The sequence below is a fragment of the Schistocerca serialis genome, chromosome 2 (assembly GCF_023864345.2).
Source record: "Schistocerca serialis cubense isolate TAMUIC-IGC-003099 chromosome 2, iqSchSeri2.2, whole genome shotgun sequence".
Taxonomy (NCBI): Eukaryota; Metazoa; Arthropoda; class Insecta; order Orthoptera; family Acrididae; genus Schistocerca; species Schistocerca serialis.
Genome location: NC_064639.1, coordinates 866,493,411 through 866,510,754, shown reverse-complemented (window position 1 = coordinate 866,510,754; position 17,344 = coordinate 866,493,411). Strand labels below are relative to the sequence as shown.

Below are 17,344 nucleotides of genomic sequence, written 5' to 3'. Positions count from 1 at the left end.
GACCTTTTAGTGTTCTAGGCGCTTCAGTCCGGAACCGCGCTGCTGCTACGGTCGCAGGTTCGAATCCTGCCTCGGCCATGGATGTGCGTGATGTCCTTAGGTTAGTTAGGTTTAAGTAGTTGTAAGTCTAGGGGACTGATGAGCTCAGATGTAGAGTCCCATAGTGCTCAGAGCCATCTGAACCTTTTTTTTTAGTGTTCAGGGGAACACCGTAAGTCGCGGCGACTTCAGATTAATTATTGTATTTGAATAAAAGTGTCATATCTGTTCATTTCATTGCGTATTTTTTCAGTTACCTTCTGTACTACACTGTAGTAATTCTTTCTATATTTTTAGGTAGTGACATCACGCAAAAGTTAACTTGAGTCCTTAATCTTGGCGCACCAGTGTATGAAACTACCAGTGAACCCTAAACAGTGTTATACCAAATTCGTTAACCATTTGTTTCCATTGTATTATTAGTTATTAACAGCGCTCAGCGCTGACGAAGTAGATTCATAGGGAAACTGAAAGGCTGTCTCAATATATCCCTCTCGCCCATCACCTCGATACATTTCACATCTATGTCCTGTCATCTTTAACAGGCCTCATCTTCCTGAACTACAACTCCATCTGACATGCTCTCTATTTATTAAGTCTCCATCACTTATAAAGTTTCTCCTCGACCCTACACAAGTTACAGAATTTGACATTTCCCCTTATCGCGCAACATAAGTGCGAATCTGAAGGCTGAGTGTTGCTTAGTTTGGGTGTCAGTCATCTTATTGCTCACATAGCAGACACTTCTTTTCGACGACATTCTTTCGCTGAAAGAAAACAATTTAGTATCAGTGTGAGAAGTAAAATTTTCTAACTGCCCAATGGTTGATGTCTGCAATCTCCTCCAAAACCCCTGTATCGATTTCAACCAAATATGCCACAGAAACAGCAGGCCTCATGAGTATCAGCAGTTTGGGATTTATAACATCCTAGCTCCAATAAGGGTAGAAATAGGATAAAAGTGTGCTTTTTGTAGCCACTGACATATAGGGTGTCTGGCCCCTCCCGCCGGAGATTTGAGTCCTCCCTCGGGCATGGGTGTGTGTGTTGTCCTTAGCTTTAAGTTAACTTAAGTAGTGTGTAAGTCCAGGGACCGATGACCTGAGCAGTTTGGTCCCTTAGGAATTCCTGTATGACAAGCATATTGTGTAGGAACAATTTTGGATACCTCATAGATATGCTTTTTAGGGCAGCCTAAAAGTCAGGAGTAACGAACTGTTTTCCAGTCCCCACATGCATGCTGCCTTGCACGACAGGCATGTTGTGCTGGAATAGTATCAGCCTGTCTTATCGATCTGCTTTGCTCAGCAGCCTATACATGAGGGTCAAGAATGGGTTTCTTAGCTCCTGTTGTGTAGCCGGCCCTCCATGAGACGTGTAGAGTGTTGAAGTACAATCAACCTGGATGGACAGTGGGAAAGGGAGGCAGGAGAGGATGGAAAGAGAGAAGATGGAAGGAGGGCACAGACAGAGACAAGAGAAGGATGTCCCAGAGAGGGGAAGGAGGAGACAGTGAGTGTGGAGGAGGAGACAGTGGATACCACAGAGAGGGGCCAGACGAGATGAACAGAGAGAAATGGATGAGGAGGGGATGGCAGATGAGGGGAGAGGAGAAGAAGATTAAAAAAAGGGGAGGTGGGGATAGAGCAGAGGGGTGATGAGGGGATGGACAGATGAAGTGAGAGGAGTAGATGGTTTGAGAGAGGGGTGGAGGAGATAGAGGAGTGAGGAGGGGAAGGACAGAGAGATGCGAGGAGGAGATGGCGAGAGAGAGGGACAGGAGATAGACAGAAAGAGGGAGGAGGAGAAGATGAAGAGACAGAGGGAGTGGGGAGGAGAAGATAGTGTGAGGAGGATGAGGTGGACAGAGTGACAGTGGAAGAGACGGAAACGAGCAGGGGGTAGATGTGAGCAATAATGTGTTGAATGCACATGCAGGCGAAGCTACAGGAAATAAGCTAGTAATATTCGTAAAGCATTGTTATAGCAAGTTCAAGCCTATGAGAATAATTGCTTACCACATACTTTATGTTAAAATTTTATGAAAACCTAATGAAAAGGTTTTTATAGCCTCTAACAGCCACTGTCCACCATGACCGCTAGAATGCCCACTAGTGGGTGGTGGCTCCAACCCGTTTGGCCCCAAACTGAGCTTGGATGACAGCTAAGGATATGTCATTCCATGAGGCTTTAACTCTGTGCCAGAGTTGATCAGTTAGGTTAGTGGTGGCGTGCCAGTCTGACAGCAACCCATGATCAGATGTTCCCAGTGGGTGACACACTTGCAGAAACTGGTGGCCAAGGTAACAGTTTAACCCCTCTGTACTGAGGCGTGTCAATACAGCACAAGCAACATGAACTCTCACATTATCTTGTTAAAAGACAACTTTATGGAGACCTTGAAGATAGGGCACACCTACTAACATGAAAACGCCAGAAATGTAAAGGCTTCTGTCCAAAATACCAGATATGCGAACCAAACGTTAGGGTATTGTGTAACCAATAGCAAGCTGTAGTGCCAAATCAAGTGCAGAGACCTTATAGAGAAGACAACTGCAACCTGGCAACGTTCGTTTCCTAGGAGTTTCAACATATGGGTATGTCTACCATGATACTATAGAGAAAACTAAAACTAGCCTCTGTGTAGTGCTGTCATTGGGTGCAAAAGTGTAAACCTGTCGGTATAACCCAGCCTCCCCACGCCCACCCCCTCCCCCCCTCTGATAGCACGTCCAAGGAAGCCTCAACAACGTCGCTGTGTTGACTGTCCGTGGTACTGTACACGTTGTCAGACTGTGCATGCGGACACTTGCCTTGCTGCAAAACAAGTTCATTTCCTTACTCATTATATTTGACGCGACTGTTCAATCCTGCATGGCTGAGCGAGGAATGTGTTGATCCTCTCAGGCGCTAGTCCAGTGGTGCCACTGAGAACCTGCATGCCATTGAAGAATGCCCTCCGCAACCCATCGATTCCACATTAGCATGACAGTCATGGGGTTCCGACCTACGTGAGCAAAAATGTCGATGAACGATAAACCGCAGTATTTTCAGGACAACATCTGACCACTGCCAGATTCTGAAGCTTGGGTATCACATGTCCGACCTCTTTAAACGAAGCATAACAGGATCTTGTCGCGAATGCGAATTCAAATGTTTTCTCGTAAGCAATCGGCGCACGGGACAAGTTAGCTAATGTTGGCGTGGGTCTCTACGAGTTTTATGACGTCACTTTCTGTTACTTCTCGTTGAGGAGCCATTTCGTAAGGTGAAACACAAAATAAGTTCTCCGAAATTTCGGCAACATGCGACGTAAAGTAAAACCAACAGGAATGCAGAACGCTCCCTATGTCACAGGCAGTAAATAAAATGCCACACGCTATTTGTCGGGTTGAGTAGAAGCCTATATTCGATGTGTTTTACGTTATATGTTACACCCTATGAGTATATGCTGTTTCTAAGCACCAGCACATTGAATGTGCCGAAAACGAATCGTTATTGGTACGATTTGTTGTAGTAAAATGATGGGAAACGACATATTTTCGCGTTATAACTCGCGTGTTATTAGAGCAAGCCGTTTCAAGGCAACGACTCATTGAAGATTCATGAAAACATGTAGTTCTTGTCAGCATTTATTATAACTGAATATCAATAAAATTTGGGCAATTAAAGCATCAGAAGACTAACACAAAATACGAAGTTGCTAGCAGTTGGGTGTCGGCATACAGTAGCTATTTGAGGCACTTCCAGAATCGAGGGTGGATCTCTAGAGGTTTGTGTCCTGCCACATACATTTTTTTTATTTTTCATCTGTGCATTTTCTAAAAGGTAGTGAGAGTTTCCAATGAAATTAATACAAGTACCTTTCGCAGTATTTGATGTTAGTAAATATAGGCCTAAGTGCACTTTTTGTCAGGAGCGAAAACTGAAAATTAGTAGCATAGGTGACTGAAGATGGAAGGCGCCAAGAGGGGGAACTTGCCTCCACCCTGGAGTACAGAATTTTTATTCATAACAGAATTCTGACACACTTGTAATTTTCGTGATTCTGGAAAAACCTCTCGTTTAGCCAACTGTAGCGTATGTGCTGATTGCAGTAAAATAACATAAGGTAGCGGTCGAAAAACCGGCCCCGAGCACAGACTGCTCGCCATTTAAGCAGGATTTGTTGACCGGTACGAGCAAAATAGATAAACACTTAATAATTAGGTAGTGAAGAAATAACAAATAAGCTAATGCAAGCAACAACTTGGAACCAACAGATGACGATTGGTAGGCGACAATGAGCACTCCAGTACTCGGAGCCGATTTTTCGTGCGCCGCCCTTTGCCACTGGAATAATATTGTAGGAGTTATCATATTCTCTTTACAAAATGTGACAGCAGACACTCGATTATGGAACGCGGACTTCATTCGGTTGTAAGTCGGTCTGCCTCCCATAACAATGAACATTCTCTTTTACCTTGGATCAAAAAAAAACACGGAAAATGGGCACTCGTGTGTGTCGTGCCGACTTCCTTTGCATGTGTAATAAAAAAATCTTGCCTTTTTACAAACATTTCTTCTGCTGGTTATCGAAATAGTGAAGTCTGATATGCCGTTTTGTTAGCTGAAAAGATGTGTGTATTACATACCACGTAATTTTATGTAATTTACGATACTATAAAATATATTTTGTGAGTGGGCTGTTTAGGTTATTGTATTGGTAACGCCACCGCCACATAGCGCTCTGTATGAAAATCACTGGCTGTGCTGTGTGCAGTCTGTGGCTGGGTGGCATTGTTGGAATTTGCTATTGTAGTGTTGGGCAGTTGGCTGTTAACAGCACGTAGCGTTGCGCAGTTGGAGGTGAGCCGCCAGCAGTGGTGGATGTGGGGAGAGAGATGGTGGAGTTTTGAGAGCGGATGATCTGGACGTGTGTCCATCAGAGACAGTAAATTTTTAAGACTGGATGTCATGAACTGATATATATATATATATATATATATATATATATATATATATATATATATATATAATGACTTTTGAACACTATTAAGGTAAATACATTGTTTGTTCTCTATCAAAATCTTTCATTTGCTAACTATGCCTATCAGTAGTTAGTGCCTTCAGTAGTTAGAATCTTTTATTTAGTTGGCAGTATTGGCGCTCGCTGCATTGCAGTAGTTTTTGAGTAACGAAGATTTTTGTCAGGTAAGTGATTCATGAAAGGTATGGGTTATTGTTAGTTAGGGCCATTCCTTTGTAGGGATTATTATAAGTCAGATTGCGTTGCGCTAAAAATATTGTGTGTCCCTATAGTGAATGTCTGAGTACGTTCAGTTCTGCTCAGCTGTTTGAAAAGCAAATAATGTAAGAGGTTTATCAGCACAGTAATTCAATAATTTTTCTAACGGGAAGTTACAATTTTAATTACCGATCATGGACGGTGAATAGGATACGAAAAGAACCAGAAGTTCAGAGTAAAGAAGGTATAGAACAGATCTAGAATGGGCGTGCGCAGCGAACGAAAGGAACAACTCTATACTGAACAAACTACAAGCAGTCGGCAGTGGAACTGCGACGAGTGGCCACGCAAAAGGAAGGACGAGTCCGGCCGAGCGAGACCGAGACCGAGACAGGCGGGAACGGGACAGAGGCTGGATCGAGAGCGGCCGACCTGCCGTTGCGAGAACGAGACCGACCGTTTCCCGTTCCCGGGAACTATGAGTAGAAAGCCGCGACCGAAGTGAACTATGAAATACCGTTCCTTAGAAATCGTTCATTTCTCGTTCTGTTCATCTTGATAAACCGTTCGTTTGGACCCATTAGTTCGCGAACGACCCATTTCTAGTGTCGAGGGCTTTATGGAGAATGTAGACGACTTTACTGCTACCTATTCCTGGTGGTTGCAGTGAAATGCTAGTCGTTTGCGTAGTCAAGTGTGTAATACGATTGATGCCAGTTTGACGTCTGCTGCACGCCGCCTTCACGTCGATGCAGTTTCAACGGCCACCAGTGCGTTATACTACGATAGGCGCAGCGCTGCTCACCCTGCTTGTTGGCGGGGTAGTTGTGGGCGCCTCTCCTCCACAGGAACCGTCCCGTCAGCAAGATGGCGGAGGCCATCGCCACCACGCCCACTGCAGCCCATACGTATGATGTGTACACGCTCCTCTCTGCAAAACAACCATCACACATAAAAGGTTATACAGCAGAAATTATGACGTACCCCACAGAAAGGGGAAAAATCTAAAATAATCGACTTATAAAAACTTCGTGGGTAATTTCTTGGTAAGTCTACCCTTGTGAATGAGTTCATCTTCGGCATGCTAGTCTAAAATGGGACCAAAATCCGTACAGCTCGCACATTTATTTCCACACGCTTATTTATATACAGAGGTGAGAAAAGCGATGGTATACCTCATAAAATAGCGTCGGACCTCCGTTTGTCCAGCATAGTGCAACAGCTGGTCGTGACATGGACACAACAAGTCGTTGGAAGCCCCCTGCAGAAATACTGAGCCATGTTACCTCAATAGCTGTCCATAATTACGAAAGTGTTGCTGGTGCAGGATTTTGTGCACTTCCTGACCTCTCGATTACGATCCACGAACGTTCGACGGGATTCCTATCGGACCATCTGGGTGGCCAAATCATTTGGCCGAAAAATCCAGAATGTTCTTGAAACCAACCGTGAACAACCGTCGCCCATAAAACTTCCGTTGTTGTTTGGGAACATGAAGTGAATGAATGGCTGCAGATGGTCTTCAAGTAGCCCAACATAACCATTTTCAGTCAGTGACTGGTTCAGCTGGACCAGAGGACCCACATCATTATGGAGCCACCACCAGCTTGCACAGTACCTTTTGATAATTTCAGTCCATGGCTTCGTGGGGTCTGCGGCACACTCGAACCCTACCATTAGCCCTTACCAACTGAAATGGGGACTCATCTGACCAAGCCACGGTTTCCTAGGCGTCTACAGTACAGCCGATATGGCCATGAGCCCAGGAGAGGTGGCTGCATGCTATGTCAAGCTGTTAGCAAAGGCACTCGCGTCGGCCAGTGATGCCACAGCCTATGAACGCCAAATTTCGTCGCACTGTCCTAACGGTTAGGTTGAGTTGATAGTTGATTGTTGGAGAGACACCATCGCGGCTGTAGATAGTCTACGATAATCAATTATAGACGTTTGCCACAGAGGCATCGTGTATACCAATAGTGTTAACCCCTTCAGCATCAGCCAACACTTGAAGATGACGCACTGAAGCACCGAAACTGATAGCCGTACAATAAATGACGTCATACAGACGAATGTAGGCGTTTCATTTTATTACGTAAGTGAACGGCCGAAGTGCCCCAGACCTCCGCTCACAAGGACGAACACACAATAACGGATGCGTTCGTCGTAAGCCCCACATTAATTTCTGCGGTTATATCACACAGTGTTGCTTGTCTGTTAGAACTAACAACTCTACTCAAACGCCGCTGCTCTCGGTCGTTAAATGGATTGTCCGAGGTGAGAAGTAACGCCTGATATCTGGTATTCTCCGCACACTTTTGACACTGTAGTTCTCGAAATATGCGTCTAGCTCCAGCTACAGTTTAGAGTTCAAAGTCTGCAATTCCAGTCGTGCGACTATTATTACATCGGAAGCCTTTCCGCATGAATCACCTGAATGCAAATGACACTTCCACCAATGCACTGCCCTTTTGTACCATTTGTAAGCGATACTGTTGTCATCTGCATATGTGCACATCGCCATCCCAAGACGTTTGTAATTTCACTGTAAGTCTGCTCCCGACGTTTCCTCTCTTTTCGTGTAAAATCACGTGGTCACATAAATTCATTTCGAAAACATAGGTAAAAGAACTGCACGTAAAATTAAAACATTTTTTTCCGTATTGGTTTATCAAAACTCCTGCTGGTGTCATGATGTGTTTCGTAATATTTAATCGTCAATTGTAGCCATAACTTGTAAATATAACGTGTGCTCTTCAAATCACATTAATCATGGAATGGAAACACACAGCAACAGAACGTACCAGCGTGACTTCAAACACTTTGTTACAGGAAATGTTCAAAATGTTCTCCGTTAGCGAGGATACATGCATCCACCCTCCGTCGCATGGAATCCCTGATGCGCTGATGCAGCCCTGGAGAATGGCGTATTGTATCACAGCCGTCCACAATACGAGCACGAAGAGTCTCTACATTTGGTACCGGGGTTGCGTAGACAAGAGCTTTCAAATGCCCCCATAAATGAAAGTCAAGAGGGTTGAGGTCAGGAGAGCGTGGAGGCAATGAAATTGGTCCGCCTCTACCAATCCATCGGTCACCGAATCTGTCGTTGAGAAGCGTACGAACACTTCGACTGAAATGTGCAGAAGCTCCATCGTGCATGAACCACATGTGTCGTACTTGTAAAGGCACGTGTTCTAGCAGTACAGGTAGAGTATCCCGTATGAAATCATGGCGGTGAATCGAGGAAGTACAGTACATACTGACGAAACTAAAATGAGCTCTAACATGGAAATTAAGCGTTTCCGGACACATGTCCACATAACATCTTTTCTTTATTTGTGTGTGAGGAATGTTTCCTGAAAGTTTGGCCGTGCCCTTTTGTAACACCCTGTAGATCATGAGAAACCGACCTCGCACTTTTCTCATATGATGCAGTATTTCTCGATTCCCGAAAAGCATTTGACTCAGAACCGTATCTACGCTGTCAAACGTTCGATCATATGAGGTACCAAGTGAAATTTGTGACCAGACTGAGGACTTTTTGGTAGAGAGGACATAGCATGTTATCTTGGATGAAGAGTCATCGTTAGATGTAGAAGGAACTTCAGTTGTACGCCAGGGAAATGTGTTGGGTCCCTTGCTGTTTATATTGCACATAACGAACTTGCGGACAATATTAACAGTAATCTCAGAGTTTTCGAAGATTATGCAGTTATCTAGAATGAAGTACAGTCTGAAAGAAGCTGCGTAAAGACTAAAATTTCGAGGTAGTGAAAGTTTGCTTTAAATGTTCAGAAATGTAAAATTATGCACTTCACCAAAGGGAAAAGAAAACATAGTATTCTATGAAAATCGTATCAATGAGTCAACGTTGGAATCGGCCAACTCATATAAATACTTGGGTGTAGCACTTTTTAGGGATATGAATCGGAATGATCAGCGCCTTTAACCGCACGGCCACTTCGGCCGGCGATGGGTGGGAATATGAATCAGCTGGGGAGCGTGCGGAGATAGTCTGCGCATTTGCCATTAACACTGTGTCCAGATGACGCAATGGTTGATGCAACAGCCTTGCAAGCAATTTAACTGACATTGACAAGTGGTTTAAAGCTAATCCACTGTCATTAAAGTTTGGAAAGACCCACTATATGTATTTCAGACACTTTGAGCAATTTCCTTCCAGCATATGAATCACATATGAAGACACGCAGATTGAAGAGGTTGGCAGTGTTAAATTTCAGGGATTACAACTCAGTTATAAATTCAGTTGGGAAGGGCACACCACAGAATTGTTGAAGCGCCTAAAGAAGTGTTTGAAGTGCGAATGATATTAGGTGTAGGAGATAAAATATATTAAAAAAATTGCATACTTTGCTTACTGTCGTTCTATTATGTCATATGGGATCACAGTCTGGAATAACTCGTCAAACCGAGCAAAACTTTTTAGAGCGAAAAAGCGTGTAATAAGACTTATTTGTGGTATAAATTCAAGAACACCATGGTTTCAGGTAAAACGCAGTTTAAACAGAGTTTGGAAGACTTCTTAACTTGCAACTCCTTCTAATCAATAGATGAATATCCAGGAACTGTTAGATCAACTGAAGTGAAATGTCTGTTACATTTCACTTTTGACACCGCTTGGTCACTACTGTCAAGATTAGATATTTTTTATGTGACAAATTTATTAAAAGTGCACAACTATGTTTTATTCTGACTGTGCATTAATTCTGTTGATATTAATAGCAATGTATTCACTTACTTTGACAATCTCGTGACAAATGACCAGGGAAGTGAGTATTATATACAGATGTTTTATTTTTTTATATTATACTTTGACTTGTTCTACACCCATAAGGATCATCTCATGTTTGTGTATGTGGAACGAAAACTCAATCTAATCCAATCTCTTATCTATCTAATCCCGATTTAGACTCCCAGCCTGGCACACATTTTCACATGTCGTCGCTAATTCTGCATAAAGTGCCGATGCAGCTGATCTCGTCCTCGTCCTTTGCTTTCTCCCCTCTCCACCTTCAGTTTACATAAAATATAAAGAGACTTGCAGATTGATGTACCCCTCGGGCACAGAGGTCTCACGCGGTACAGTGGTGTCATTTGGGTTGCCTGCATAGCAGGTGTTTAGTCGCGAGGCGACGGAGTTCCGGTCTGACTTACGGGGGGCGACATTTCTCTGCCCTCCTTTGCATCGCTTGTCACGTGGGCGGAAACAGAGCGTTGTTTGGCTTCACCCCGTCCTCCAGGTGTTTATGTGGGCTGCACGTCCCGATGAACAGTATCGAGTGAAGAGTCAATGGGAGGGGGGGGGGGGGGGGGGGCGGTCTTCTACCAGAGCCGACCCACAGCCTTCCAGTTACGACGAACACCGTCGGATAACAGCCCTGCAACCAGACTTCGACGGCCGCCACCCGTCCACCAGTTTCCCACTTCACCATTCTATTCACAAACATTTCTTGGAAGTGTCTACCAACCTGATTACGACAATGAGTAAGACTGATGTTACTGAAATACTGTACCCGACATCTCATACAAAATGCGTATAACTGATTATAAGTTTAAGGAGGCTACATATCTAAGGTCATCAGTCCCCTATTCACCACACACAACAGAATCTTGTACACCCATGCGTCTTAGTCGAAAGTAGATTGCGTAGGAAAGTTTGAGAAATGTTTTCTTAACGTTTATCTGATGTGGGACGTGGATACCAGCAAAGTATTCACCTATTGGGGTGTGGTAAACTGCCTGAAAATCTCGTTTAATACGCCGGACGGATTGTAAACGGGACCAGAGCGCTTTTACAACTCCCGCAAGCGGACGCTTTAACACGTACGGCTATCAGGGATAGTAAATCCGTAATAAGTAGTGTGAACTTTGACTCTCACAGTCCTTCAGTAGTTGTGTCAGCCGCTGCCACCTAGGAAGAACTAATATCACTTTTATGCTTGGTACTCCGAGGCCCAGTACACCGAGCTGTTAAAGTACACTCTACAACAGCGGACAATACGACTTAGATAATGACAGCTGACTCTCAGTACAGATAAATGTAACGGAGTGCAAGAAAAGAGATCGAAACATTCGTACCCTTTAGCTACGCGATGAGATCCTGGGCTCGGTGTGAATCTTGGGGTGCCACGGCGCTTCTGACTGGAGTTGTTCAACGACCGATGACCACGTAAAGCCATCTGAGACGGAAACAGATGCCAGAGAAATTTGTTACTAGAGTCCCAAGGCAGAGATACTCACCGACGTCGGGCGTTGCTTGCATAAAACTTACTCTACCGATTCTTGAGTATTTCACTTCGTATGAAACACTTAAGAAATAGGATTGAGGGGAAAATACGGGAAGAAATATGAAGAAGAGCTGCTCGACCCGTCACAGCTTTGTTTGGTCAGCTCTTTTAAAGCGAACCAAGAGACGCACTGCTCCCCAATATATACCCGCTGTAACGACCGCGAGATTAAAATTAATGAATTTCGGCCTCATACACAATGTCACTGAGAAATATTCTTCCTGTGTGCCACTCGCCATTCAGTTAGCAAGGGAGGTACCTTGCAACAATAACGAAACACAAGTCTCCCTAATATTAGTCCAAGCAGTAATGACTGTGTTCATATACTGCCGGGCTGAGTGCTATCAGAATCAGATGCAATAGCCGGAGAACGTCGAAAACGTTTAAAATAAAGATAGCTAGTTTTGTGTTATGGCAAAATAGGGGATAAGTTATGCGAATTGGGGTGGTGTTTTTCGTTGTGCAAGACCTTCTCATCAAATTTCAATTACCAGCTTCCTCCTCTGAGCATAAAAATATTTCGTTGGCGCCTAGATACATAGGGACAAAAGATCATCATAATAAAGGAGAAATGATCATCATAATAAAATAAGAGAAATCAGAGCTCGCACGGAAAGACTTAAGTGTTCATTTTTTCCGTGCTCTGTTTGAGAGAGGAACGGTAGAAAAATAGCTTGAAGGTGGTTCAGCGAACCTTCTGACAGGCATTTAATTGTGAACTGCAGAGTAATTGTGTAAATGTAGATACAAAAGAAATTAATAACAGGAATAACTGATGTTTGAAATTAAAGGAGAATTTGATCCGGATTCAAATAATATTACAATCGCCCACACTGTAACAATTAATCATATTCACACAATAAATAAGCAAGCTCCCACAATGGCTCTGGAATACAATTGTATGACGAATTCTGATATGTTAACAACTGTCGGCCAACACATCTGTCAGGTTCAAATTTTTCACACAGTGTAAATACTTCACCATTGAAAATCCATCTACTCTTTCCTCACTGGTCGTAGCCAATGGGCTTCATGGGGGGGCACTATACGACACGCTTATTTTAGTAGTGCACTTCATTGGAAACACATAACTCAGCATGGAACGTGCTTCAACAAGCAATGGAAAGGACTAACATACACAAACTCTGCAAACGGACTTATATATGCGGTAAAAGATGGAGAAAATATAAAATAAAAAAGAATTGTACCGCTGCTCAGGTAAGTGCTACAAGAATGTACGCCACATGAAAAGATAAAACATTAAAAAATATTTTCATATAAAAGAAATTATTTTCAATTTAACCTGTTCAACAACTGAAACTTTAATTTAAACTAACTGGGATTTAAGACAAGTTAAATGGATAACAACAATGAGAAGTAGGAACAGTAACCTGCAGAAAGGTAGTATCTCCGTCTTTAGGACACAAATTTACAAGAAAAGAGCTATCTATGAAGAAGCACTTAGTTATGGGAAATGCCATGTTGTCATCCCACTTTGCCGGTCCATGAACCAAATTTGTGTAAACCCTTGCTAAGAACTGCCGCTGTAATTGTTTTCTTGGGAATGGCCACTTGTACAGGTATACATCCGGAAGAAAGTGTGTCATTTACAATCTCCTCATCGACTGACGTACCTGCTGTGGGCGATGTAGATCAAACGTGTTTCACTCAGAAATCAGTGTTATTTACCGACATAATTGTGCTTATTAAACGTTTCTCACCACTCTTCGTACGTTATAGTTTTTGTATTACTCTCTCAGATATTATTGTATGGCGACAAGCAATTCAGTACATTTCTATTTCACAGTCTTTGCTACACATTGAGACCCGTTGTGAAGATATAGCCATTAGTGATAGGTAAATTTGTCCTTTTTTCATTTCTTTCGCTTTCTTAGACTACGTATTCATGTCTTTGATGGTGCAGGACAGCAGTGTTTGGTAATAATGTTAAAAAAGTAACAGCAATTGACACCTTTTTCTATAATGGATAAACCTTTTTCCTTATTATTACTTAAATATAGAAAGACTTTAAACTTTTTTTTCTACCTGCATTTGTGATACCAACAGAGATGTGAGGAACTGCTATGCACATCGTAGACATGAAAGCGCAGAGAGCGATATCGAAAGTAACAGTTGAGCAGCGATAAACAGTGAGGGAGTGTCAATTAGTGTGTGTGTGTGTGTGTGTGTGTGTGTGTGTGTGTGTGTGTGTGAGAGAGAGAGAGAGAGAGAGAGAGAGAGAGAGAGAGAGAGTGAGTGTGTGTGTGTGTGTGTGCGTGTGCAGCAATATGGAGAGATGCGCATTGTTGATTTGAGGTGCAAAAACTTGCCAAGAAAATGAATCTGGAACTGAATGATTGAGATTAGAATTACCGTCGCAATGCGTAATGAAATATGAAGTGGTCATTTGGAAAAGGAAGATCGTGCGATATGATTATTACTAAATGCACTGTGTCTCAACCGGTGTTGAGAAAGCTTACGCGAGTAGACATTATAGTTATTGCTACAGTGTGGCTGAAACTGCTTTTACATTTAAGTGCATCGCGAGAGCCCAGGCTTAATAAAACTGTATTATATGTTTGCCTTCTTAATGAACAGCCAAATGTTTCAAGCCGTAACTAAGGAGATAAACATAATCATAGCTGCGGATCAGGTGCAAGAACGCTTTTACTGACCATGAATTTCCGATTTCGGCAGTCATGTGTAAACGTGATAGGCAGTTATACCGCGGTCTGAGACCATCACGAACGGTGTACAAAGTACTGAAACGAGAATTTAATGTGTAGAACGTGTAAGAAACGTCCACATGCTAAACTTGTGGACTGTCACCAACAATTACGTGCATTCAACCAGTGGCCTGTTAAACATCACTGCAGATGACTTCCCAGTATAAGCGAGGAGAGACGTTACCACCATACGACAAACGGAGCTGCTGTAATAATTTTATCTGAAACATCACAAGCCGCCGCCATCATCTCAAAACGCCGACACGACTCTCCAACTATGAACATCAATCTGCATTGTTATGCGCTCTCTCCAGATAAAGACTAAGAGAGTTCAGCAGTTCAGATTGTAAATTGTTCATTTCATTACAAAGGTATTTTCTTTCTTATCCTTTCCTTAACTTTTGCTACGTGAATAAAATAGCTGGAAGTGAACTATTAACTTTCCGTGCAGTTTTGTTGACCCACCAATAGTTGTAAGTATTTTTCTTTTGCTTGAACTACATCTTTCTTTGAAATTATTGTGTGCCTTGAGGGGATGTGTTACAAATGCGTGTGCAGTGTTAGTTTCAAAGTGAGTTTGCATAGGGCATACTTGAATGTGTGATGGGGTCGCACGCGTAAATCGCGACGTCCGCCATTAGTTTCTGAGCTTCGATCAGCAGAATTAAAGCAGCTTGTTCGCTATTGGTCTAAGCTTAGCGGCGAGGGCAAATCGAATGCGATAGCTATCAAAGCTGTCAATTCAGACATGTTACGTTTACATTGTGCTTAGTCATGTTACCATTCTTTCACGAGTAATAACTTGGTTGTTGATATTACAGAGCTAAGTGAACAGATGTATTGTCTAATCCTACAGTATTTACGGAATTAGTAACAGAACTGTGTGTGATTTACATAATTTAGTGACTAGGTGGAACCCCATTATCCATATGCACACAATTCGTAAGTATAACGAGTACTTCGTTATTTCTAACAAATCCTCGAATAAATAGTATAAACACACGGTCTGTAATCTCGCGAAGCACACCCCTGAGAACCGTTTTCTCCACACTGTGCACTTGGTAAATATGTTATTCCAAGAACCGAACGTCGTAGCCTTCAGATTCTTATTTTTGTGAAGTATTAGTTCATGACGAGAAGCATATCTGTAACTCCACAGTTTGCACAGAACATTTAAAACGTTGATCTTGGTAAATCTCCTCTTCTCTGTACCGATTTGGTACCCTTGACATTACTGCTTCCTGTTATAATAGTTTACATCGAGAACCTATTGATTTGTACGTACATTAAGTTCACAGTGTCATTACACTGTGAAACTACTCCACTTAGCAAACACTTTACTCCACTGTCCTAATATCGTAATTCTTAACTCTGTTTTGTGACGTGGAAGTCCACGACAGAAAGCTCTTTAACACATTTTACTTCACGGTCCGTGAGGTGCATCAAAAACAGTCCGTGATGTGCACCGCAAACACAGTCTAAAAACTGCCGCACCAACACGCCATACCGTCCATCATGCGCGACAGTAATCAGTCTGGACTCCTCTCCAGACACCATTGTCACCGTTACATCCAGCGACCTCTCGATACATTTTAAAGCTCGACCCCTCTCGCAGAATAATATGTGGATTGCATTGTTTTAAACAATAAAGTGAAATTACGGTTTTACAGTAATATGCAAATTTATGCACGAAAAAATATTTTGAAGATGTAGGAGCACAAAATGAAGAACAACAGTCTGTGAGGACTCAACGAATTACATCACTTCCCGGAGGCCAGAATCATATCGTTGACATCGGCAGCAACGGGTGACGTGAAGTCTTTGGTTTTGGCAGTCACAATTAGCTTGTTTACATGTGTGGATGTTCTTTGTAACTGTGCTTAAATGAACAACGAAGTATTTCGTGTACTTAGCACCCACTGTAATTTGTTGTTGTTGTGGTATTCACTCCAGAGACTGGTTTGATGCAACTCTCCATGCTACTCTCTCCTGTGCAAGCTTCTTCATCTCCCAGTACCTACTGCAACCTACATCCTTCTGAATCTGTTTAGTGTATTCATCCCTTGGTCTCCCTCTACGATTTTTACCCTCCACACTGCCCTCCAATACCAAATTGGTGATCCTTTGATGCCTCAGAATATGCCCTACCAAACGATCCCTTCTTCTAGTCAAGTTGTGCCACAAATATCTCTTCTCTCCAGTTCTATTCAATACTTGCTCCCCGTCTAATCTTCAGCATTCTTCTGTAGCACCACATTTCGAAAGCTTCTATTCTCTTCTTGTCCAAACTATTTATCGCCTACGTTTCACTTTCATACATGGGTACACTCCATACAAATACTTTCAGAAACGACTTCCTGAAACTTAAATCTATACTCGATGTTAACAAATTTCTCTTATTCGGAAATGCTTTCATTGACATTGTCAATCTACATTTTATATCCTCTCTAGTTCGACCATCATCAGTTGCTTTGCTCCCCAAATAGCAAAACTCACTTGCTACTTTAAGCGTCTCATTTCCTAATCTAATTCCAGCAGCATCACCCGATTTAATTCGACTACATTCAATTATCCTAGTTTTGTTTTCGTTGTCCTCCTTTTAAGACACTGTCCATTTCATTCAGCTACTCTTCCGGGTCCTTTGCTGTCTCTGACAGAATTACAATATCATCGGTGCAACTCAAAGCTTTTATTTCTTCTCCATGGATTTTAATTCCTACTCCGAATTTTTCTTTTGTTTCCTTTACTGCTTGCTCAATATAAAGACTGAATAACATCGGTGATAGGCTACAACCCTGTCTCACTCCCTTCCCAACCACTGCCTCCCTTTCACGCCCCTCGACTCTTATAACTGCCGTCTGGTTTCTTTACAAATTGTAAATAGCCTTTCGCTCCCTGCATTTTACCCATGCCAGCTTCAGAATTTGAAAGAGAATATTCCAGTTAACATTGTCAAAAGCTTTCTCTAAGTCTACAAATGCTAGAAACGTAGGTTTGCCTTTCCTTAATCTATTTTCTAAGATAAGACATAGGGTCAGTATTGC

The 17,344-nt window shown here is 42.6% G+C and overlaps 1 protein-coding gene across 1 annotated transcript in view; it reads right to left on the bottom strand.

Moving 5' to 3' along the window:
• The window catches only part of LOC126456475 (uncharacterized), a 341,682-nt gene that overhangs the window by 70,538 nt on the left and 253,800 nt on the right, over positions 1 to 17,344 (bottom strand). The window contains exon 7 of the mRNA XM_050092226.1: positions 6,072 to 6,197. Within this exon, the coding sequence (XP_049948183.1) occupies positions 6,072 to 6,197 (126 nt within the window). The remainder of the gene's footprint in view (positions 1 to 6,071; positions 6,198 to 17,344) is intronic.